The sequence below is a fragment of the Triticum aestivum genome, chromosome 5D (assembly GCF_018294505.1).
Source record: "Triticum aestivum cultivar Chinese Spring chromosome 5D, IWGSC CS RefSeq v2.1, whole genome shotgun sequence".
NCBI lineage: Eukaryota > Viridiplantae > Streptophyta > Magnoliopsida > Poales > Poaceae > Triticum > Triticum aestivum.
The window spans coordinates 45,468,490-45,492,570 of record NC_057808.1 but is presented as its reverse complement, the minus strand read 5'-3'; the positions used below and the strand labels follow the sequence as shown (position 1 = coordinate 45,492,570).

At 41.6% G+C, this 24,081-nt stretch overlaps 2 protein-coding genes across 2 annotated transcripts; both read right to left on the bottom strand.

Annotated features, from left to right (window-relative positions):
- Nucleotides 1-14,685: 14,685 nt before the first annotated feature.
- Nucleotides 14,686-16,560, bottom strand: LOC123124243 (peroxidase 5). Its single transcript, XM_044544899.1, has 2 exons — nt 16,322-16,560; nt 14,686-15,661 (listed from the first exon to the last, which is right to left on the bottom strand). Exons 1-2 carry the CDS (start codon nt 16,511-16,513, stop codon nt 14,831-14,833), a joined length of 1,023 nt encoding a protein of 340 aa, XP_044400834.1. The 5' UTR covers nt 16,514-16,560; the 3' UTR covers nt 14,686-14,830.
- A 3,100-nt stretch (nt 16,561-19,660) lies between these two features.
- LOC123119345 (bidirectional sugar transporter SWEET17) lies at nt 19,661-23,577 on the bottom strand. Its single transcript, XM_044539126.1, has 6 exons — nt 23,349-23,577; nt 23,154-23,190; nt 22,777-22,990; nt 21,720-21,884; nt 20,175-20,294; nt 19,661-20,095 (listed from the first exon to the last, which is right to left on the bottom strand). The coding sequence occupies exons 1-6, from the start codon at nt 23,437-23,439 to the stop codon at nt 19,913-19,915; spliced, it is 810 nt and encodes a 269-aa protein (XP_044395061.1). The 5' UTR covers nt 23,440-23,577; the 3' UTR covers nt 19,661-19,912.
- Nucleotides 23,578-24,081: the final 504 nt, after the last annotated feature.

The following is a 24,081-nucleotide window of genomic DNA, read 5'->3' as shown; positions in this document are numbered from 1 at the left end:
TTTGTCCCTAAGATGTTTTGGTGATTGATGACAATACTTTTGCGGACTAATCGTGTGCATTGAGTGTTTTCAGAGATTCATCCTTTTGGCACGAGACGATTCCCTCCCCTCGGAAGCTTGAAGTGAAGACGGTGTAGTCCTTTCGAATTAGTTTGGTGGACTAGTTTCATAGGGATCACCGTACTATCAAGAGGGGGTCCGCTTTGGAAAGGCTAGGGTGGAATCATCACGTACACTTCCTTTGCCCCCCTTCGAGCCTTTCCGCTTCTATGATGGGCTTGTTCCCCTTCTGAGTGTGCCTTCTCTGGTCCCAGCGGTAGTATCGCGGGCCGGAGCGGTAGTACCGCTTATGGCTACAAGCGGTAGTACCACTGTAGGAGCGGTAGTACCGCTCTAGAGCCGTAGTACCGCTGGTAGCCCCCAGCCGTAGTACCGCTGCGGTCTCGTGCTAGTACCGCCTCGATTCGAGCGGTCTTTTTTCATGTCGGGTTTTACGGAACTAGTCGCGGCAGTGGGGGCCGTAGTACCGCTCATATGCGGTAGTACCGCCCTGACCACTGCGGTAGTACCGCTCTGGGCTCAGCGGTAGTACCGCCCGGGGGAGCGGTAGTACCGCTGTGATCAGCGGTAGTACCGCTGCCTCCTGCGGTAGTACCGCTCTCTGCGGGGCTGGTGTGGGGGGTAACGGTTGGTTTGTTCCCCCCACTATATAAGGAGGTCTTCTTCCCCAAAGTTGACCTACCTCTTCCCCCAAAAGCTCCATTGTTGCTCCAAGCTCCATTTTCGCCCGATCTCTCTCCCTAGCCAATCAAACTTGTTGATTTGCTCGGGATTGGTTGAGAAGGCCATGATCTACACTTCCACCAAGAGAAATTTGATTCCCCCCACTTATCCCTAGCGGATCTTGTTACTCTTGGGTGTTTGAGCACCCTAGACGGTTGAGGTCACCGCGGAGCCATAGTCCTTTGTGGTGAAGCTTTGTGGTGTCGTTGGGAGCCTCCAATTAAGTTGTGGATATTGCCCCAACCTTGTTTGTAAAGGTCCGGTCGCCGCCTTCAAGGGCACCAATAGTGGAATCACGGCATCTCGCATTGTGTGAGGGCGTGAGGAGAATACGGTGGCCCTAGTGGCTTCTTGGGGAGCATTGTGCCTCCACACCGCTCCAACGGAGACGTACTTCCCCTCAAAAGGAAGGAACTTCGGTAACACATCCTCGTCTTCACCGGCTCCACTATTGGTTATCTCGTCCCTTTACTTTCGCAAGTTTACTAGTGTTATATCTCTTATTTGCTTGCATGCTTGTTGTCATTGCATCATATAGGTTGCTCACTTAGTTGCATATCTAGACAACCTATTTTGATGCAAAAGTTTAATTTGGTAAAGAAAAGCTAAAAATTGTTAGTTGCCTATTCACCCCCCCTCTAGTCAACTATATCGATCCTTTCAGTGTCCCAGTAGCGCATCAAGGAAGCATTCCTGTCATGCATGTGTCTGGCAATATTTTCCAGTTCCAGGGCTCACATGCCGAGGGATCCCAATCATCAAACACAAGAGTGATACTAGACCCACCAAAGTCTACTACGAAAGGGCGTCCGACGGAGAAAAGATTCCAACACCCATTTGACATTGCAAAGCCAAAAAAAGAGAGGAAGTGTAGAGTCTGCGGGTCGACAGATCATGATAAACGCAAATGTACCTCACCCATCCCGCACTGAGAAATGCAAGTTAGATGGGCATTGAAATGCAAGTTAGATATTTTACTTATCAATTTTACCCATTTTATTGTGTAAAACGGTGTCAAGACACCATGTAATGAAAAGTTACCAGCACTGAAACATGTAAGTTATCGTCCAGAATATAATGGGGATTTTCAGAAATGAGAATGAGATTAGTTATCGTTTTTTGTTTGTGAGAAAAATGTTATGATGCCATGAAAAAGAAAGTTATCAGCACCTGTTATAGTATGTTATCAGCATTGACTATCATAAGTTATCAGCAAAAATGTATAAAAAAGATAGTAATCAGCCCAGAAAAAATGTATAAAACTATCATCGTTCTTAAACATAAAATCAAAACTTATATTGGTGCAAATTTCTCACATCAATTACTCCTTATTGAACAAGTGATAGCGCCATTGCGTGCATTTGTTAAGAGGATGGTCCAGCCACATGCTTGTCAATATCTTCCTCAGCGCCGGGATCTGCTCCTTAGATATTGTCGGGATATTTTTACCATCCCAGAACTCCAAGATCTTGAACGCGAAGAAACCGCAATCAGTGCTGTAAGGAAAAAAAATAAAAAATGTGTTAAAAAGCAAAATAAGATAAGAAAAAAGGTGAACGAACTTTTAAAATGCTACACTACTAAGTTACCGGGTATTTAGATGGAAAAAATGATGGAGTACTAGCCAAAAAAACTAACCCATTGTCCTGGTTGAACACATTGATGTACACAAGATCATAGTCTTGGATCTACTTACTCGAGTCCTTGTATGCAATCAACCAGGCTTTTTTAATGCCATTCATAAGCTTTGTCGCATGTGTGATGAGCGAAGGGCTATCTTGTGGACGAAGAGAATCAAGAACTTCAAATCGTTTTGCCTTGAGATTAAGGCACAAGACATACCAATGCCCGTCCTTTGGTAGAGGTCCCAACTTTTGCAGTGTTGGAAACAGTAGCTGTTAAAAAAATGTGAACACATGAACACAAGAAGTTATGAAGTTATCAATGCATTTACAGTTAAAAAGGCAAAGTTATCAGGACACTGACAACATATGTTACCAGTAGGCATACATGAAAGTTACCACAGAAAGGAAAAATGTGAACACATGAACACAAAAAGTTATCAATGCATTTACAGTTAAAAAGGCAAAGTTATCAGGACACTGACAACATATGTTACCAGTAGGCATACATGAAAGTTACCACAGAAAAGTAACATAACTAGGTACCAGCTAAAATTCTTTAATGGTACGATGTCTGACAAAACCAAAATAAGAGCCTGATAAAATTGCCTGTTATACCAACTAAAACAGCTTGTACGATTTAAAAGAAGAAAAGTATGTAGTTTACGTAAAAAATTGTACCTGATTTTGGTGACTAAGTATGTAGTTTGCATCACGACGGAAATGTTTGATTAGGAACTTGCTCGTCATATCATGTATGAGAAGATATACTGACAGCAACCATGGAAAGATGATCTTCCCTGGGGGTACAGAATCAGAAAGAGTTCGGATGTGGAGCTCTGCAATATTATTCAAAACTTGACCACCTTCTATCACACTATTAGCGAGCTCCTCCAATGTGACCCACCGCCCATCGATGTCAATAACCCTAATACTGAAAAGCAAACAAAGAAAAAAAATAGTATATAAGCCAATGTTTTGCCAGTGAGGGGTCAAAATACTAGAGAAAAGGAAAACAGTAAATGCCATTACTGTTTTATCTTGGAGTCAACTGAATCAGTGGTGTGCTTGATAACTTCTGCGTAAATAACCTCTTCGAGTGCAGTTGCTATGAGGCCACAATATGGAGGCAGAAGGAACTGCGATGGGCGGCTTACCCTAACTTTTCGAATGTACGATTTAGGAGTCACACTGGCTGAATGATTACCATAGGGAGGTTGAATAACTGGTGTAGCAAATTTAGGGCTGGTGGGGTGGTCTAGAAAAAATGTGAAGGGAGTTATCAGAGTTGGGAATGATGGAAAGAAATATTATGGGGAAACAAAAAGAAAAGAAGTTATCAGAGTTTAGAATAGTAAATTATCAACATGAAGATAATGATGTTATCAAGGTTGGCAGTAGGAAAAAGTTTGTTAAATAAAATCTTCCTATCAGTACCTTTTACAGAACCGTAATTTGCTTTTGCTCTAACAGTGGGGCGTTCGACTTCTTCAACCCACATAATTCATTACATAGCACACACGCAAATGTGAAACGAAAACACATAGTTCATTACATAGCACACACGCAAAAGCAGAAGTCATTACATGTGAGAGGGGGGGGGAGGTTGTCCATACATAGGATAAAAAGAGCATAAATATACACACAAGGATCAAACTAAAAGCATAAAAAAGGTCTTCGAAAAGCAGACATCCATCCCATCACTCTTTTGTGATAAAGCGAAGACACGTATATGCCTTCACTTACCAAGGTCAGCAGGCTCAGAGCCTGAAAACGGATTGGAGTCAATAGGATTATCTTTTGCATTCTTTAAATCTTGTGGTGCTGCCGCCATATGATCAATTGGGGATGCTGCTGCTCGGTCTTGGGGAGCATTGTTAACCGTTGGGACCACTGCTGGTGCTTGAGTTGTCGAAACAACCGCTGGGGGCGGTGTTGGTACTGCAGCTGGGACTGCGGCCGTCGTAATAATATCTGGTCTGGGCGGTGTGGGGCCAAGAGAGCAAGATGGTGGGGTGAAATCCCAGTAGGCCCTATCAGCAACAACATCTTCTACATCTGCATTAATGCTGAATTCTTGGGCGGTGACTTGGTCATCCCGAGGTTGAGCTTCAACAAACACTGCATCTTCAGTTTCAACTGGTTCTGCCACATTGGATTGGGAAGATTCAACTTGAGCTTGAACAACACATGGTATTTTGACAGGAGCTTGGTCATCTTCAGCTACAGAAACGGCCATTGGAGGAGCAATTCCTTGAACTTGATCAGCAGAAGTTTCAGCTACGGCAACGCTCATTGAAGGTGCAATTCCTTGAGGTTGATCAGCAGAAGTTTCAGCTACAACAGCGCTCATTCGAGGAGCAATTCCTTTAGGTTGATCAGCAGAAGTTTCAGCTTCAGTGCCAATAACAACATTGGCAATTTCTTCTACCACTTGAGTAATAGTGGCTGCTGCCGCGAGCTCATCCACAGCTCCAAAACCAGCATCTGGTGAATTCCTCACAGGGGCATTATCTTGCACAACAGCCATTGGAGAAGTGACCACGGGGGAGTCTTTAAAATCATCTTTCGCGTCCTTGGAAGCAACACGAGGAGAAGACCTAGTTGCAACTGCAACTTTAGAAAACTTCGTAACCTTCCTCACAGTAATCTTGGTCTTCTTGTTGCACACAAAGAAAAATAAACATGGACATTACCAGCTTATAAAAACATTAGTTACCAGCTTATATCAACATTAGTTATCAGATTATATTTGCATACAACAGCTAAATATAACATTAGTTACCATCTTATATTGACAGAAGTTACCAGCTAAAAAATAACTTTAGTTACCAGCTTGTATTCAAATTATTTGACAGCTTATGGCCAACTTGGATATCCACATAATGCAATAAATCAACATCGTCACGAATCATTAATGAAGATGATAACTATGAAGATAACAAAGTTACCAACAAATTTATCATGCTAAAAATAACAGTAAATATTGTAAGAGCTTTGACTATAAAAACTACCAGTCATTCCCATACAGATTATGATGCCACGCATAAAAGAGTTAAATTACTGGTATATATTCACCTCATTTACAAATGAAAAATAAACAAATAGAGAAAATCATTTAGATATCATATAGCGAGGAAAAATAACATTCATAATCACCTGCGTGACGTGTCAGACGAGTCAACATCTGCCGAAGAATGCGCAAGATTACTAGGTATCTCCTCAGACGTGACACCCACACTGCTAGACCGCGTTTGCTGAAGGTCGAAAACACTAATAGATGGAGCATTCGAACACCTGACAAGTTATTATTTGAAAAGGATATAGTGCACGTGAGAAAAATGTTACCGTAGACAAATAACACATGCTTACCAGCATATAATTACTAAAATTATCATGCAAACAAAGTTAAACTACATATTGTTCAAATAAAAAACTGAAGTTATTATCGTGAAAATAGCTACTGAAAGTTATCAGCCTTACCATGATATAATTACTATCCAGATATATTTACTTCTAATTATCAGAAGCTAGGTGCTAGGAAAAGTGATAACACAAAAGAGTAACAACAAGTAAGTATGTACACAAAGAAAAATAATCATGGACATTACCAGCTTATAAAAAACATTAGTTACCAGCTTATATTAACATTAGTTATCAGATTATATTTGCATACAACAGCTAAAAATATAACATTAGTTACCAGCTTATATTGACAGAAGTTACCAGCTAAAATATGCAATATAACAAATGAAAATAAAAAGAAATCAACTAGCAGATGATAAGAAACTCACTTGCGAGGATGTTGCTTCTTCCGCGCGGGATTGGCAACTACTGAGTTAGTGCCCTTATCAGGGCCTACAATGCCAAGCTCATTGATGACTATTGCCTTGATAGAACGATGTGTATCATCCAACGACGGCTGGTCAGAAACAGTTGTACCAGTGGCCATGGGCGGAGAAGGTAGGCGTAATTTCTTGCGACGCCTCGAATATTGCTTTTCCAAGTTACGGACGAGAGAAGAACCGCACTTCTTCACAGAAGCATCAACAGCAGCCTCTTTTTGAGTATCCGTCATATCTGGCTGGTTATGCAATCCATCACTAGATACATTCCCGGAACATGCAGTAAGCATAATCTGAGACTCGAGAGGCTGATCGGTTCCTGCAGTAGCAGTTCCATCAATTCCGGCTGACCTTACCGACACATTGGCAGTTGCAAACATGGTTGCGCCCACATCTGCATTCGCTGCGCCACTACTTGAAGCATCATGGGCATTCAGTCCAGCACTACCCCCACTACCTGAAGCCTCATGGGCGTTCGGTCCACCTGAAGAACCATGGTAATGAACGTGAAAATCTAGATCTTCGTCAGAGTGACCATCACCGCCACCATCACTATCCTCATGATCAGAATCTGAACCTTCGACAGTTTGCTTGCCGGTATCTTTTACTTCACGCGAGCGGGATGCAGGACGGGTGCTTGCAGTCTTCCCGGCAGTCTTCTTGGCAGCGGCAGATAAACCCTTTAGTTGGCTCTCTAACACACGGGACATCCATGAGCTGTCTTCATCATCCAAGGACATGAACTCATTAACAAGACCACCCAGGAGGCCAACCATGCCGGACGAAAAGCGACCCACAATAGCAGAAGCTTTAGCAAGTTTCTGATAGGAAATCACGAATGAAAAAACAAATAATCAGGTTGTGAGAGACATTAAGTACAATGCAAGAACAACTAAAAATACCAGACAAAGATAAGTTCAAATGAAGTTATTCCAAAGTGAGAATCTAAAAAATAAAAAAAGTTACCATCTTAAAAACAGTACAAGTTACCAGGTCTTTATAACAATATTTACCAGGAAAAGGAAAACAAAAATACCCAAACGCACAAAAAAGATTAAAATACCTGTTCAGAACAGTTTTGCGGTGCATGAACACGCATGAATTTATCTAGACCTTGTAAGCCACCAAACAAGCAATAGTCTTGACCATATTGGGGCTTAAGCTGAAAAAAATATGATAAAAAACAAATTAAGATCTTGATAAAAAAGATGGCAATACATAGAAGGTAAGAAAAATGATGAATGGGAAATTACCGGTAATTTCCCATAAGAAAGCTTGTCCCTCTGGACATCCATCTGGAGAACTTTCGATGCCAACTCATACATCCACACATTAATTGCAAAAGGACCATTAGGCAAGATGATACTAAGGCCAGTTAAGTCAATAGCATCTATATACAGAAGCTGGAAAAACAGAAAAGGTCATTACAATCTAGCTGTTTGGCGGAATAAGACGTACAATTCAAATATCATGGGAACAAAAAAAGAATAGGGGGACTAACATTGTAGAATAGGAGGCAGCCCGTCGTAGGCTTTCCTTTTGAAAGGGCTTTGTGAAGCTGATCCGCAATAAATTTGCACCAGATGAGGTTTTTTACATTGCCAATATTTTGCTGCGAAAAAAAGAGAACACATGAAACATAGAGGAATGTATGCACACAAGTTAGCAGGGGACATAAGTAGACACTTATAACACTGTTAAAGCATTGAATCACCAAGTACATAAGCACACAATTACCACATTATTGAGAAGTAAGTCAAAATTACCATATTGCAAGGCATAAATAAATTATCAGGTGCATTACTAAATAATTACCACACTTTCAGAAAAAGTTATCAGGCGCATTGCTACATAATTACCACACCTTCAGAAAAAAGTTATCAGGTGCATCACTATGTAATTACTACACCTTCATAAAAAGTTATCCGGTGCATTACTATATAATTACTACACCTTCATATAAAGTTATCAGGTGCATTACTACATAAATACCACACTTCAGATCATAGAAAAATCAAAGGGGCAGAAATTACCACACTCCAAAAATCAGGGAAAGTTATCAAAGTGCATATGTGCATAATCATCAGACTAAGAAGCAAATAATTACCAGGTAGAAAAACAGAAAAGAAAAGAGATAAAAAGCGTGAACTAGAAAGATAGCCAGGTGTGCTTACCAACACAGGATACCATCTGGTGCTGATCTTGTTCGAAGTCGTCGGCGCCATCACGGTGTTGGCAGCAAGCACAAGCCACAAGCGCTTGAAATTGTCGTCATGCCGGTTAGTGCTCAAGATAAGGTTTAATACATCCACAGTTTTAGGAGCATGTCCAAGATCACCAAAAATATCTCCCGCAAGCTCAAGCTGTGCATCTATAGGAACCTTGAAATCCATCGCAATATCACCTCGGGGCACACCCATTATACGATGCACAGACTCTTCACTGACCGGTAACCTTCCGCGACCGGGTACAACAACCTCACGGGAATCAGGGTCGTATAGACCAGCAAGCCATTGAGAAAGCTGATTGAACAGATTATCACACTTGATATTCCGCAGACTAGTGAAATCCATGTCATCGATCGCGGCCATTCTCTCATCTGACATATCCTTACAGGCAGTCACAAGAGCACTAGGAGAAGCCCTATTCCGATCTGCGGGAGGCTTATGCTTCTTTAAGGGGTTCACCTCCTCAAAGTCATCATCTAATTTGCGCTTCCTTGGCATTGTGACCTGACACACAAGAATAACAAAGAGAAAAAAGTGAGCATAAAGGATGCATAGCTGTTGAATTAAATAGTCACACACCTATTCTTATGATACATTGGTAAATTGTGAACATACAACAAGATAACTCATCCACAACAGAGAAGGATGAAAATAAAAAAAGGACATGTCTGCTTCTACTAGATATTGAATACCTGATTTTTTTGCTTATGATACACCGATAAAATGTATGTATCAGGCAAGATAACTTATGCAAATTAGGGATGGCAACAACTTACACACAAACACATATATTGGACATCACATCACTAAGTATTAAAAAATCAGTGACATGATAAATTTTACAGTGGACTCCTGATAAATTATTCACACCACTGATGGTAATATTCACAATTAAAGTTCAGGTAAGTTAAATGATGGCACATCCATCAGTTAGAAACACAAAATGCATCATGAAACGAGACACCACTGGTAGTGCTAGAACAAACAATCCATCATGACAACCTAAACACAACGAGATGAACTGCATATAAAACACACAAACATTATGGGATTCTCATCAGCAACCTAATTATACTGGTGGTAATTCAATGCCTTCACTGCAACCATAAGAGCATGATAAAATGGAGCCCAACATAGATACAGAGTGAGGAGAGTCGTTGTAAAATCCCCGCACCAAACCCTACCGGCGACCAAAATAACGGCAGAAATCATCATAGGATAACGACGTCGAATCATGAACGTAGACATAATGGTTATGCATCTAGAGAAAACCCTAGAAATCAGAATGAGCCGCGTAGTAGAGGGGATCAGTTCAAAAATTACGGCAACTACCCACGAAATCGAAAACGGCAAATTAAGCATTAAAACAATGTGCATGCGAAACAGGGACTAACAAATAGCAAATGCACCACGAATTGAACGTATTGAGCGCATTCCTCGTCTGTTCTAACCTGCGACCAACACGACGAACATCCCGCCACTAATGGCGTCGAGAAACAGAGCACGAACTACTCGGGCGGATGTGGGGGGGGGGGATTGAGTCGAGACTCACCGGTGGAACAAAACACTGGCGTCGAGAATCGGCCGGAGAAGGAGTCGCCGCTCGCCGTCGACGGAGAGAGAGCGCGGGCGGAGCGGCCGAGAACCAGAGAGCGGAGCAGAGCGCGGTTGCCGAATGAATTGAGGGAGTGGTGGGGGAGGGAGGAGTTAAGTCAGCTTATCGGGGGGGGGGACGGTTCGAGCGACGCGGGCGTGGAGTGATGGCCCACACACCAGCGGCAGAAGAAAAGAAACGGCTCGCTGGAACGCGTAGCGCGCGTTGGATTAAATTGGACGGCATCCAGGTGGTGTGGCGTTTTTGCAATGGGTCTGTCTAAGCATCAGTCGACTGATACTTGGCAAAGTCTTAGTCGGGTGACATCATCCAATTTATAGCCCAACCCATCTTATTCCCTCGTCCAGTCTTTGCTGGGCCGACCCTTGTTTTTGTCTTTTATTATTGTTCGTTCTTTTGGACCAGCGTTCTTTTAATGCCACGTGATTTTCTGGGCGCTGCTTGTTGTCTAGCTTTCCTGTGTCTAGTCTCTAGTGTGAGGCTAGTTCTTTGTATGATTTTCTCGTGTCTAGTTTTTGTTCACTTTTTTTGCGTGTTGTCTAGTTTTTTGTTCTAGTTCCTGTGTTTTCTGATTTAATTTTTCCTGTTTTTGTTCAATTGTTTTATTTATATTTCATTTTCAGTTACATGTTCACCAAAAAAAGGAAGCACTTTTTTGCATTCATCGTTATACTTCAGGAAAAAGTGTTTTACATTTCAAAAATATCCATTGTGCATTGATAAAATTATTGTGTAATTAAAAATGTTCAGATAGATTTAAAAATATTCACCATTTACTTTAAAATATAAAAATGCATTTTTAAAATGTTCAATGTGCATTTGAAAAAATAATGAAGGTGTAGGGAGCGGCTAGTTGCTAGTACTTGTATCCTTTGCAGTTATAGTTGAGATATGGCGTGCAATAAATTTTTCATAAAAAACTGGCTGAACAACAGTAAGTTGTGGTCATGTTGAAAAACTGCAGTTGCGGTCGGGTGCGACACTTGCAGTCGCATGCCTAGTGTCGGACATGCAACTGGCCCGCCCCCGCCCCCTCTCCCAGCACCCCCTTCGACAAAACAAAGGTCCAGTTGCAACCATGTTGGGGGACATGCAGTTGCGGTCGGGTGCGGCACTTGCAGTTGTGGGGCTGTTGTTGGGCTTGCAACTAGCACGCCCCCTCTACAGGCGACCCCTCCGACAGAACAAAAAAACTCCAGTTGCGGTCGGGTTATAGGATATGCAGGTGCGGTCGGTGCGGCACTTGCAGTTACATTCCTAGTGTCAGACATGCAACTGGCCCACCCCCTCTCCCACCGCCCCCTCCGACAAAACAACGGTCCAGTTGCAACCATGTTGGGGGACATGCAGTTGCGGTCGGGTGCGACACTTGTAGTTGTGGGGCTGCTGTTGGGCTTGCAACTAGCACGCCCCCTCTACAGGCGACCCCTCCGACAAAACAAAAAAAAACTCCAGTTGCTGTCGGGTTATAGGATATGCAGGTGCGGTCGGTGCAGCACTTGCAGTTACATTCCTAGTGTCAGACATGCAACTGCCCCCCCCCTCTCCCACCGCCCCCTCCGACAAAACAAAGGTCCAGTTGCAACCATGTTGGGGGACATGCAGTTGCGGTCAGGTGCGGCGCTTGCAGTTGTGGGGATGTTCTCGGGCGTGCAACTGGCCCACCCCCTCTACCGGTGCCTCCTCCGACAGAACAAAAAATTCCAGTTGCGGTCGGGCTAGAAGACATGCAGTTGTGGTTGGGTGCGACACTTGCAGTTGCATTCCTAGTGTCGGACATGCAACTGGCCCGCTCCCTCTCCCGCCGCCCCCTCTGACAAAACAAAGGTCCAGTTGCAACTATGTTGGGGGACATGCAGTTGCGGTCGGGGTGCAGCGTTTGCAGTTGCGGGGCTGTTGTTGAGCTTGCAACTGGCCCGCCCCCTCTCCCGGCGTCCCCTCCGACAGAACAAAAAAGTCCAGTTGCGGTCGGGTTAAAAGACATGTAGTTGCGGTCGAATGCGGCACTTGCACTTGCGGGGCTTCTGTCGGATTTGCAACTGGCCCGCCCCCTCTCTCGGCGCCCCCTCCGACAAAAGAAAAGTCGAGTTGCAACCATATTGGGGGACATGGAGTTGTGGGGCTATTGTCGGGCTTGCAACTGGTCCGCCCCATCTCCCGGTGGCCCCTCCAACAAAACAAAAGTAGAGTTGCAACCATGTTGGCGGACATGCGATTGCGGTTGGGTGCGGCACTTGCAGTTGCGGGGTTGTTGTTGGGCTTGCAACTGGCCCGCCCCCTCTCCCGACGCCCCCTCCGACAAAACAAAAGTCGAGTTGCAACCATATTGGGGGGCATGCAGTTGCGGGGCTATTGTCAGGCTTGCAACTGGCCTGCCCCCTCCAACAAAACAAAAATTGAGTTGCAACCATGTTGGGGGACATGCAGTTACGGAGCTGTTGTCGAGCTAGCAACTGGCCCGCCCCCTCTTCCGGCGCCCCCTCCGACAGAACAAAAAAGTCCAGTTGCGGTCGGGTTAGAAGACATGCACTTGCAGTGGAATGCAAGAAAAAATATAAGCTAATATTCTTTTACGCATAAACAAGAAAAATATATATGAAAATGTCGGTCCTATACAAAACAAAAGTCATGGTTTAAAACCCCGCTAACAACCAACATACCCACTAACATTTATGTCTACATGGTTAAAAAAATCCCCACTCATTGAAGAAAAAGCATTTCCTACATTATACAAGCATAAAAAAATGCATACATAGATAAATCCACAAATAGAGATCTGGCATAAAAGAGGGGGAAAAAGATGAAAAAAATGCAACTGAAGAACCCCGAGGGACGAATACCCCTCCCCTGAGACGAGTACTCCGTGGTAGATATGGTGTGTACATGGCAATTGAAAAGTCCAACAAAAACAATGAAAAACGCCTCTCACAACCAGCACATCGCGCATCAATACTGAACACGAGAAAAAGTAAAAAAAGAAGAAGCGAGCGCTAAACAGGTCGGGGTAACACTAGACAAGCCGTGTTGCGTGAATCTTATGGAAACAGTGATCTAACGACCATATATGTGTACCAGGACTTCGGTTAAACTCAATCGACTGAATTTTAGCAATCCCGCTAAAAAAAATTTTAACTATTGCATCCAACATTTACTTACAAAACATCTAATGGATGTGCAACTGAAAATGATTAACAAAAAAATTGTTAAGCAATTTCGTTGCTAAAATAGGGCTGCTAGAAAGTTGGAAAATATGCTAAAATCAAATAGAATAAAACACAAACATTATTAAGCAAGGGCAAAATGAAAAATGGAATATTAAATTAAATAAACAAGAAGAAAAACAAAACAAAAAATATAAAACGGGACGAGCAAGAAAAAAATAAAAATAAATAAAAGAAAAGTTAAAGACTTATAAAAAGTAAATGAAAAGTAAAACAATAAGAAGAAGAAAAAGGTAAAGAAAAAGGAAAAATGAAAATGAAAATGAAAATTTCTTTTGGGAAAAAGTGAAGCCACCGAGACTTCCTCTCCTACAGGTAAAATTCACTTGTGTAGGGTGAGTAAAAGAAACAAAACAAAGTACTTTTTTGTAGGCTGACAAAAATAACTAAAAGAACACTCTCGGGAAACTTGGGCTGCACAGCAAAGGGAACAAGGCCAAGAAGAAAAATAAAAGAAAGGCTCTCTCATCTCCACCGGCCTGTGCAGCGACAAAGAAAAGAGCTCGTTCGAGCCAACGTAATAGGTACACATGAATCTTAGTGCCATCGATTGAGACTTTGCTAAATCTCAGTCGACTGAAATTTAGTGTAGCCGTAACAACAACAACGGAAAAACCCAATACAACAAAAAGATAGAAACTAGAAACACAAATAAAGTAGAACCTAAAAACATAAACAATTATTGATAAACTAATTATATTGAATAATTTTTGAAGGAGTTTCACATGGATGATAAACATCCAGCTACGCGTAGCAAATGAGTGTGCAACTATTGTTACGCAAGCGAAATTACATAAATATACGTGTAATATCAAAGTTTTATATTCTTTATAAAACATGTAATTTTACAAGCAGAAAAATATTTATACAAAAAATCTTCATATAATTCCACAATTATTCATGTATTTACAAAAATTATTTAGAAAAGAAGAAATGGAAAAACAAAAAAGACAAACATAACAGCACATGAAAAGATTCTTTTTTGGAGGATCGCACATGAAAAGAAATGGACGAATACCATCTTCTCCCTAAAACATAACAACCCAGGCAAAGAAAACAAGGCCAAGCTCACAGCCGCTGTACCACAAAAAAAGCAAAATTAAAATGAAGAAAAAGAACAAATCACAGGAAAGACACTGAAAAGGCCCCCCACACCTCCTCCACCCACCACGCAAACCCTCTGGCCCGCGAGAAAAAGAGTCCAGACAACCAGAAAACCTGAAGAAAAAAGAACCGGCTGCATTAACAGGCCAGAACGAGACAAACCCACTAACAGCGCGAATCTTAAAGCTAATACCAATCAAACGGTGGACGCGTCGAAGTCTCGGTCGACTGAGATTTAGCAGCACCGTTTTGCAATCTGTCACAGGGTTGCCAAATATATTTTTCGTTCTTTTATTGTCGTTTTATTTTGCAGTGAGTATTGTGGTTATACAAATTAGGGATGGAACAGAGCCTTCAAAATACAAATCATTGCATCCATGGCACCTGTAGCCTGTAGGTGATGCCGTTGCTTCTAGTAATAGTAGTTCTGGTTGGTGACTCTGCAGTTCTTCCTTATCTCGTAACGAGTACTACCCTCGGCCGGCAGCTTGCTGAGCTTGACCATGGCAGCGGCGAAGTCGTTGTTCCACTTGGTGGCATTGTTCATGTACTCGGCCATGTCGTCCCCGGCTTTGCTGTCCGTGCGCATAACCCAGTCGGACTTGAAGAGCACCCTGTTCTGGAGGTTGGCGTGGTAGTAGCTGTTGTCCAGAGCGCCCTTTGCCGCGGTGTTCACACCTGTGGGGTCGTACCCGGCGGTGGTCTGGAAGCTCGAGCTCATGTCGCGGATGTTGTTCTTCTCAATCGGATCCGGCGTATTTTGGCTCTTCTTCTGGGCCTCGACGTCTGCGACAAGAGCCTGCTTGTAGTTGTCGTCGATCGGGGTCGCGGTTGAATCGTTGAGGCGGTCCTGGAAGGACGAGAGGTGGGAGACGCCGATGGAGTGCGCGCCGGAGAGGATGACGAGCTCCTCCTGGGTGAAGTTCTTCTTGGCGAAGTTGTCCACGAGCTGTTGGAACTCGAAGGTGGATTGCGGGAGGATGGCGTCTGCGGCAGCGGCAGACGAGACGATGCCGTCCTTGCGCCCTGAGGGAACGGAGTAGGTGATTTTGCCGCCGCTCAGGTATCTGGCCGCGTCACGCGCGGCGAAGACGACGATGTCAGCGCACGAGACGCTGTTGCCCAGTTTGTACTTGATGGTGTCGATCAGGTTGAAGCCGTCCAGGCCGATATTGTTGATCGCCTTCTTCTCGGTATTGCCACCGGATGTCGTCTTGTCCAAGAGCACCGATCCATCGCAACCCTGGAAGTTAACACATGCATCCATGCATTCCTCATCGATCAAATGAGCCAGGACTAAGGGCAGTTCCAATGCATTGAAAAGGAGTATCATATGCATTTCAATGGATTGTATCATTTCATGTGTTTTTGTGTGAGAAAAAATATATTTTTTTGCTTGATTTTAGTGCTAGGAGTTTTTTCCCCTCTTGTAATGGAGTGTGACATAGGATCATATAGTAGTATCATAATCATATCTTATTTATTTGTTTGTAGACACTACCCTGTAATGCATATAGTATCATATAGTAGTACTATAATCACATCTTATTTATTTGTTTGTAGAATTCCAATACAAATATGTGTACAAGACCGACTTGTCATTAAAATATCTTGGTATGGATGCAATTTTTATTGCTTCTGATGTTTTTTGTATTGCCATGGTATTTGATGAATAGATCGAAAGTTTTCCTCGTAAAAACTATCGATAGTTTTACGTGCTATGATACCACTCTCATCTTTTTCTTTATTAATTGTTGTACCACATCGGATTTTTGCCAACATGGCATGCGAGGGAGTACTATTTATGAGACCCATTGTGGCTAGCCTAAGATATAGTCCATGGTGAAACAAGACAGATTAAGCGATCGATCAGCTTATATGAAATCAATTGATGGGGACTTACATTAACCCAGCAGTCGTGGAACACCAGACGGACGAGGGCGGCACCGATGCCGGGGTTGCTCTTGATGGCCTTCTCTACTTCTGTCCTCACGGTGCCCTCCACGTCCACGTAGGCGGCCTGTGTGCCTCCGGCAGAACAGGCCAGCAACAGGCACAGAGACAACAGGGCGGCGCCGGCGTTAACCTTGGCCATCTTAATTCGATGTCTCCTAGCTAGTAGTTTGCTAAGATAAACTGCTGCTGTGGTCCGTGTGCTTCGGTAGCTTAAGGTGGAGGAGTATATATAGCAGCGCAGCGCACCGACGATCATGGATAATAGCTCCTATGCTTAGCTTGCATCCACTCATGAAGATCGGCAAGATGGCATTATCTGTTTTAATTTGCTGCTGGATGCAAGCAGGGCAATTGACCGGAAATACAGGCCGGTTACAGCACGCGCGGTGTCGTTACTCTACACTGGTCAATGGAGTGCCAAGTTGCAAGGAATTTTGCTTGTCTTTCGTGTTTTTCTAATTGATCGTGCTGGGGGTGCAGTTTCCATTATGAGAACTGCTGAGAGGACATGTATGTGCAACGGTTACGTTAGTAGTCGCTGCCATGTTGGAGGCAACTAACTGAGTCGAGTATACATCTGCGTTGCCCATTACGTAGTACTCCCTTCGTCCCAAAATAAATGTCTTGAGCTTAGTACAAATTTATACTAGAGCTAGTACAAAGTTAAGACAGTTATTTTGGGACGGAGGGAGTATATGATATTTATGGCAGCAACAAGATATTACAACTGGAGGAGGGATTAGGCTAGTTAGGTATCAAAACATGTCTGACTTGGACATATCCAAACTTACACTAGTTAGTTTAGGTCATCATCCGCGAACCATCGGTGCGGGTTGATGTGCGATTGGGGGAGGGGGCGTCATCGCACACGCTGCATAAAATGCGCGCCGTGGAGGTGGGTCACACACAATTTAAAATAAAATAAAATGTGTGCGATAAAAACGCAATGAGTGCCATGAGCCAACCATAACACATGTCTTTTCAAAGTGGATACGTCGCTTCTAGCCATGTGAAAAATGTTCACGGATATAAAAAATGGTCATGTATATTTCAAAATGGTTCATACATGTCTATTATAAAAATGTTCATCTTACGTACAGTTCATTGTGTATATAAAAATGTTGGAAAATATTTATGGTATATTGAAAATATTTTTCATGTAATTTAAAATAAAATAAAAAATGTGCATGATAACAACGCAACGAGTGCCATGAGGAAACCATAACAAATGTTTTTTTGAAAGTGGATCCATCGCTTCTAGCCATGTGGAAAATGTTCACAGATATAAAAAACGGTCATGTGTATTCAAAAAGGTTCATACATGTCTATTAAAAAATGTTCATATTATTTAAAATTATTAGTTAATCAGGTATTTAAAAAACATGTATTGATTATTTTGAAAATATCCATCATGTTTTTTAAAATTCGTTGTGTATATAAAAAATGTTGGTTGTGCATTAAATATTTATCGCGTGTACCTTTTATGGTAAACTGAAAATACTTGCCCTGTATTTTAAAATTTTCCGTCGTGTCAATTTAGAAGAATTATCTTTTAAGAAATTATTAATAGACAGTGATTTTAAGAAAATTGTCAATATTTTCAATAATTATTTTTTGTGTATTTTTAAAATTATTCATGATTTAATTAATCGCACCTTTTAAGAAATGTTTCTGTATTTTTTAAAATTAAAATTAAAATGGAATATTCTTAAAACACGTGATGACCGTTTTTTGTAATACGTGCAGAATTTTCTGAAATATGCTATGGGCATTTTAAAATGCACATCAAACCTTTTTAAACAATGATAAACATTTTTTAGTACACACTCAGCATTTATTTTGAAATATGTGATGAATATTTTTAAATGGACGAAAAATATTTCTAAATACAAAGTGAACATATTTTTTGGAGTACACACTAAATGTTTTTTTGAATTGATGTTCAACAGTTTTTTAGTACGAGGTGAACACTCTATTAGTGCACGGTGAATTATTTTTAACACAATGTACTGATCTTCAATACAGATGAACATTTTGTAATATGTGATGATCGTTTTTCAGATACACAATGTACCTTTTTTTTTAAATATGCTGAACCTATTTTAGTTCGCAACAAACGTTTCCAAAATATGCGACTAACAGTTTTTCTAAACACAACAGGCATATTATTAATAGACAGTGGACATTTTTGTAGTAAACCTTCAGTAAAGGCCTTCATGCATTTTTAACAAATAGGTTTATATCTTTTTGGAAGAAACAATATATATGTAGATTGAAAATAATTTTATGTAAATTAATTGTTCATAAATAAAAAGGAAAAGTAGAAATGAAAAAAATGCACTTGAGTATTATAGAGAAAAAATGAAATGGACACAAAAGAAAAATAGAAACCCTGCTTACTGTAGTACTATCTCTGATCCATAATGAGTGTCACAGTTTTAAACTAACCCCAGTTCAAAACCGTGACACTTATTTTGGATAAGAGGGAATAAATTATTTTAGGGAGGCCTACTGTAGTAGAGCATGAGCTATTTATCATTACCATGGGACATAACTCTGTCTCACCTTCAGCGATCCCACAATGGCTTAGACCCAGCAAGACTGTGCGCAGGTAGCGCCGTTCTGACTTTTGGCGTGCTGGTTTCTTTCGGCCCAGTGTGCTTTGAGTCATACTGTATGATGTAGGCCCGCTGGACTGCAGGCCCGCGACGTGCATTGCTCACAAAGAGCAAGATGCAACAATATGGCTAAATTAACATTAGTAAAGATGTTGCAGATTCTCAAAAAAAAAAAAGTAAAGATGTTGCAATGTACATCTTTATTAGAACTATGTACATTATTTTTTGCATTAGTAAAGATGTCCACAGTTTTTATGCATGATCATATGAAAGAAAAAGAGTGATTCTAATTTTCACCCTTTACTTTGACATTTTTACGCTAATTTGGTATCATCTGAATTACCTCATTTAAGGAAAGTTTTACCAGTTTTATCCTTTATAATGTTTGAGAGCAAACATGTGTCCTGTTTCTATCTACGTGTGACATGTCATGCCATCGTTTTTTACACAACGATGTTCTTCCCACGAACAAGCCGAATAGCTTAGTTAGACATGATATTTTCTAACGGTCGCCAGCTGTACAAACGCACTGCCTCGTTCAACTGGTTCCGCTAAACAGTTGCATGCGGGTATTTGGGATGAGTACAGCTTAGCTTATGGACGCGAATCGATCCATGCGCGGGGAAAATATACAAGGAGGAAAACCGCAATGTATCACACCATATACCAAACGGCTAAGGCCCACATAGCAGATCACTCTTAAAATATAAATTTTAATGGGACAAAAACAGGGAAAACTTTCGGTAATTGGGATACAAACTTGCGAAACTTTTGTTAAATAGGGTATTCGGATGAAAACTGATAAATGGGATAACTAGCTAGCTTTACAAATATCAAGTAGAGAGGTAAAAATTGGACTTCACTCTACTAATTTTACACAATCACTATAGTAGTAATATTCGGCACATCGTTCGAAATCACTAAACGTGAGTGGATACATCGTTTTGGCCATGTCTGCCGGCATAGGAGGACAGAAGAGATGTCGAAGCATCATATGATGCTTCATGAGTGCCCTGAGACTGACAGCCGACCTTACTGTTCCTGTATACCGCGTAGATAACCAGCTGGATGCCTCCCAAGAAGCAGCCTATCCCATTTGGGACCTGCATTTTCATTAACATTCCACTTAAAGATCACTAACATTCTTTCATTTTCATTAACCTAAATAAGTGTAAGGCTTACCCCGAGGAAGACATCTCTGTCGAGTATGGCATACGTGGCCCAGACGCCTCCGTTGAGGAAGAGGAAGAAGGAGAGGAAGAAGGGCATGTACTCCACGCTCCTCGAGGCGATCACCCTTCTCTGTTCCCGCCACAAATTTACACACGTTTTTCAGGAACAAGAAATCAATTAGCGGAGCAGCAACTAAAGGATGTGGCAACCAGGCCCACGAAAACAGCAGCTGGCCAGCCTGCCTTCTCAATCGAGATCTTGGCCCACTCGCACAACTAATTAACATGATGACTATAGTAGTAGGACCGTATACTCCTCATTCATTCATTCATTCACATGTGACGGTGCAAGAATGTGTCTCTGACTTGTTTTGGAATGATTTAGATAGTGATCAGCACGTAGCTATGAGCTTAATTAAGCAAAAAGATGTAGGACTACAATATTATAACCCCATATTGATACGATAAGTACAGCACGAAGATATCAATCGATCAGCCAGCTACTGTAGTAATTAGTTGGCTGTTTCCTCTGAAAAATAGTGGTTCTGCGTCCAATCAAACAACCCACATGAGATCTCCCTGCCAAAAAAATAAATAGAAAATTCGACATGCCATCCATGCTTTGTATAATGTAATGTGGTGGATATATTCCCAATCGTGTTTCCACCTATAATTTTATTTAAAGACGACTTACATGTCTATCATATCCGTGTACATTTACTGCATCTATATTTGTTAAATGCGGGTGTATATGTTGACCTACACATATGTATAGCATATCTCTTGTCTGGAGGTACGTACGCAAGGTGTGCACATGCCGTACAAGAAAGTGTTAGCTAGTGGAAACTCTATAGTTTGACCGAAACCTTGCGTATCCCAACTGAATGGCTGTCTCACGATGTGTATGTATGTATGTATATGATTAGAGATGATCTGGTAGTGCTTTCCCACGTCGAACTAAGATCTAACTGGATAAAAATAAGGATCAATCTTTTATGAATATTATTTGTTCTATATTCTGTACTGTATTATAGTCTTATGGGAGGATCATCAGTACATATACTTTTTGCTACTCTCCCTCCGTCCAAATATATAAGGCCGTCTAGCTAGAATTTTGAGCATAAGTATGAACAAGAATTTTACTAACAAAATATAGGTTACATGTCACAAAAGTATACCATTGGATTCTTATTTGAAAGATGTTTCCAGTAGTATAATTATTGGAGTAAGCTTCAAAGAATATGTTTATGGGTGTTGGTTATATCTAGAGAAAATTGCACCCACTACTCCTTAAAATTGAACTGTTTTGCTCTCTGCATTCTCGCAAGCGAATTATTTGCTTGGGTTTAACTATTTAAAATTTATTTTTCATTATAACTGCATGGGCGAAAATTAGTTGTCTACGTAGCGCAAATTAATTACTCACACCTTGAACAAGAAAAGAAATAGAAAATAGATCTGAAAAATTCACCGCAATAAAGTATATTTATAAAAGCCTAAATAGATAAGAAAAATATATTGACATATTTATTTGTTGGGTGTAATATGGCCTTACCACGGCGGCGAGTGGGGACCCATACATGAACACGCTAAGGCAAGCACATATCAATCCAATGACCACGATTTTCATGTCAAGCCCACCAATGAAGAATGTTGTGGCCGCGAACACGGCCCCAAAAAACCCGATGTCCAAAGCTGCCACCAACTTTGCGGTTTTAACCTGCAAAGGGGGGAAATGATATGGTTGATTGGAAACTCTGAGATGGCTGATTGTGTTTTCCATGCAATCATCCATATATATAAATATATAGTTGTAACTATATCATAAAATTGCCAAAAAAAAAATATGACAATGAAGCTACTCTTAGAGTAACTAGAGAAAAGGTAAAAGATAACCACATTAATTAAGGCAACTGAAACAGGAACACCAAAATAAAAGTGGGTCGAAAGGGAAAGAATGCGACTCGACAGAAACAATTAATATGGCAAAAAAACAATTAATATGAGAGATATGTTGCATCTAAAGATAGCCACTAATTAAATAGTTTAGGGTATGAAATTACTTGAGCACCCTTCTTGTTGACTTGAAAATGTGCAAGAGCTCTATTTGCCTCTGCCATTCTATGAGTCGCTTCCTTTTTGCGTATGGCACCCCCACTCCCTTTGGCAGCATCTACTAATTCGGAACTTAATTTGAAAGCCATATTTCGACCCGGACGCTTTTGGGATGCTTCTAATAACCAACGAATGGCAAGTGCTCTTCCTTGTTTAGATCCTATTTCAATCGGAACTTTCCGCGTCGATCCTTTTTTATTACGTCTTGTTTTTACTCCTATATTGGGAGTTACTCTACGTATTGCTTGACGTAAAACCAATAGTGGATTTGTTTCTGTCTTTTGTTGAATCTATGGGGAAACATACAACTAATTCGGTGAAGACGAGCTACGACTCCCCTTAATGGGGATTGGGAAAGCTGCTCCTATAGTTCCCTCAATGGGGAATGTACAAATTCAGGAGTAAATTGTTGTCTAAAGATACAATTGGGTTATATTTGTAGACTGTGTGGCCTTTCTTTTTTTTTTGCGATTCGTAGACCGTGTGGCCTCACTTACCCTTTTCGCATGATCGGCGGCGTAGACGAGGAAGAGGACGATATAGATGGTCTCCATGACAGCGCCGAAGCCATTGACAGTGGCGATGAGCAGGCCGTCAGGCTTGGTGAGGCCGTAGTAGAGCCATAGCAGCGTGTTGAGCAACGTGAGGACGTACGGCGCCGCCTCGAAGTCCTCCGTTGACCTGCTCCTCACGATCCTCCAGAATGTCGGGCTGCATCATTTATGTAAAGCAACAGCAATAATGAGCCATGCATGGAAGCAACAACAGAAATAAAATCCAGGGGTCGTTGATCGTCCTTTTCAAAAAGAAAACAAGAATAAGCCGAAACAAAATACACGCCTCTGTAAATGCATGCATGATCGGATGCTCTTACATGGGAGAAACGAAGACCAGAACCGAGATAATGTTCCCTGCAACACGCAAAGAAGCTCTATGGTGAAACAACAAGAACAACAGAGAGAGAGAGAGAGAGAGAGAGAGAGAGAGAGAGAGAGAGAGAGAGAGAGAGAGAGAGAGAGAGAGAGAGAGAGAGAGAGAGAGGAATTCATGCATGCGCATGCCGGCATACCTATGACGCCGATGATGAAGAGAGTGGAGTTCATGGCGCGCAGCTGCCAGCCGAGAAACCCGGTGGAAGGGAGGATGAAGAAGAGGTGCATCAAACTTAATGAGGAGGTCGAAATTAAAGGACGATGATCTCCAAACTAGGAGGACGTCCATCCTACTTAATGCGGAGAAAGCACTGCACGATCGAGCCTGCGCTGCTGGATGAGAGGGACAGGCGGTTACGAATTAATTCGAAGCTGGGCCTGAGATAGCTGCCTCGTGCAACGCAAGAACATTATAATAACCCAATATGTTGATGTTGTGTAGAACGCCACCTGCCTACCTTGCAGATCCGGTTGACCAGAAGGCAGAGATCGACGTGCTTATTTCTCCCTTGTTTTCTTGCAGACATGTAATGAGGTGTATATCTTTGCATTTATCATCATGAATCCCCATTTGATTTCATTTTCTTTATCTATGCTGTACTTGATGTACTTGCTGTCGTCCGTTGGTTCCTTTTTATTCTTTCTTGAGAACATTTTCTGAATTTTTTATTTAATCGGCAAATCATTTCACCACATGCACGCAAGATCGTCTTATGGTAATAAGCCTGTGTGCATTTATAGATACATAGGCCCCTTGTTATCCTCCTTTCGAAGAACAAAAAGGTTGTCTTACCATGCGATGGCGTGGAGGTTGATGTAGTATGCGTGCTATTTTTTTTGATAAAAGACGCAAGAGACACACGGCTTTTA

Excerpts from the sequence above, each read along its gene's own strand:
- LOC123124243 (XM_044544899.1), bottom strand. The coding sequence starts at position 16,513 with ATGGCCAAGGTTAACGCCGGCGCCGCCCTGTTGTCTCTGTGCCTGTTG. Across the intron at positions 15,662-16,321 it reads TCCACGACTGCTGGGTTAAT|GGTTGCGATGGATCGGTGCT; the intron begins GTAAGTCCCCAT and ends GTTAACTTCCAG.
- LOC123119345 (XM_044539126.1), bottom strand. The coding sequence starts at position 23,439 with ATGCACCTCTTCTTCATCCTCCCTTCCACCGGGTTTCTCGGCTGGCAG. Across the intron at positions 23,191-23,348 it reads CTTCATCATCGGCGTCATAG|GGAACATTATCTCGGTTCTG; the intron begins GTATGCCGGCAT and ends TGCGTGTTGCAG. Across the intron at positions 22,991-23,153 it reads CTGGTCTTCGTTTCTCCCAT|CCCGACATTCTGGAGGATCG; the intron begins GTAAGAGCATCC and ends TAAATGATGCAG.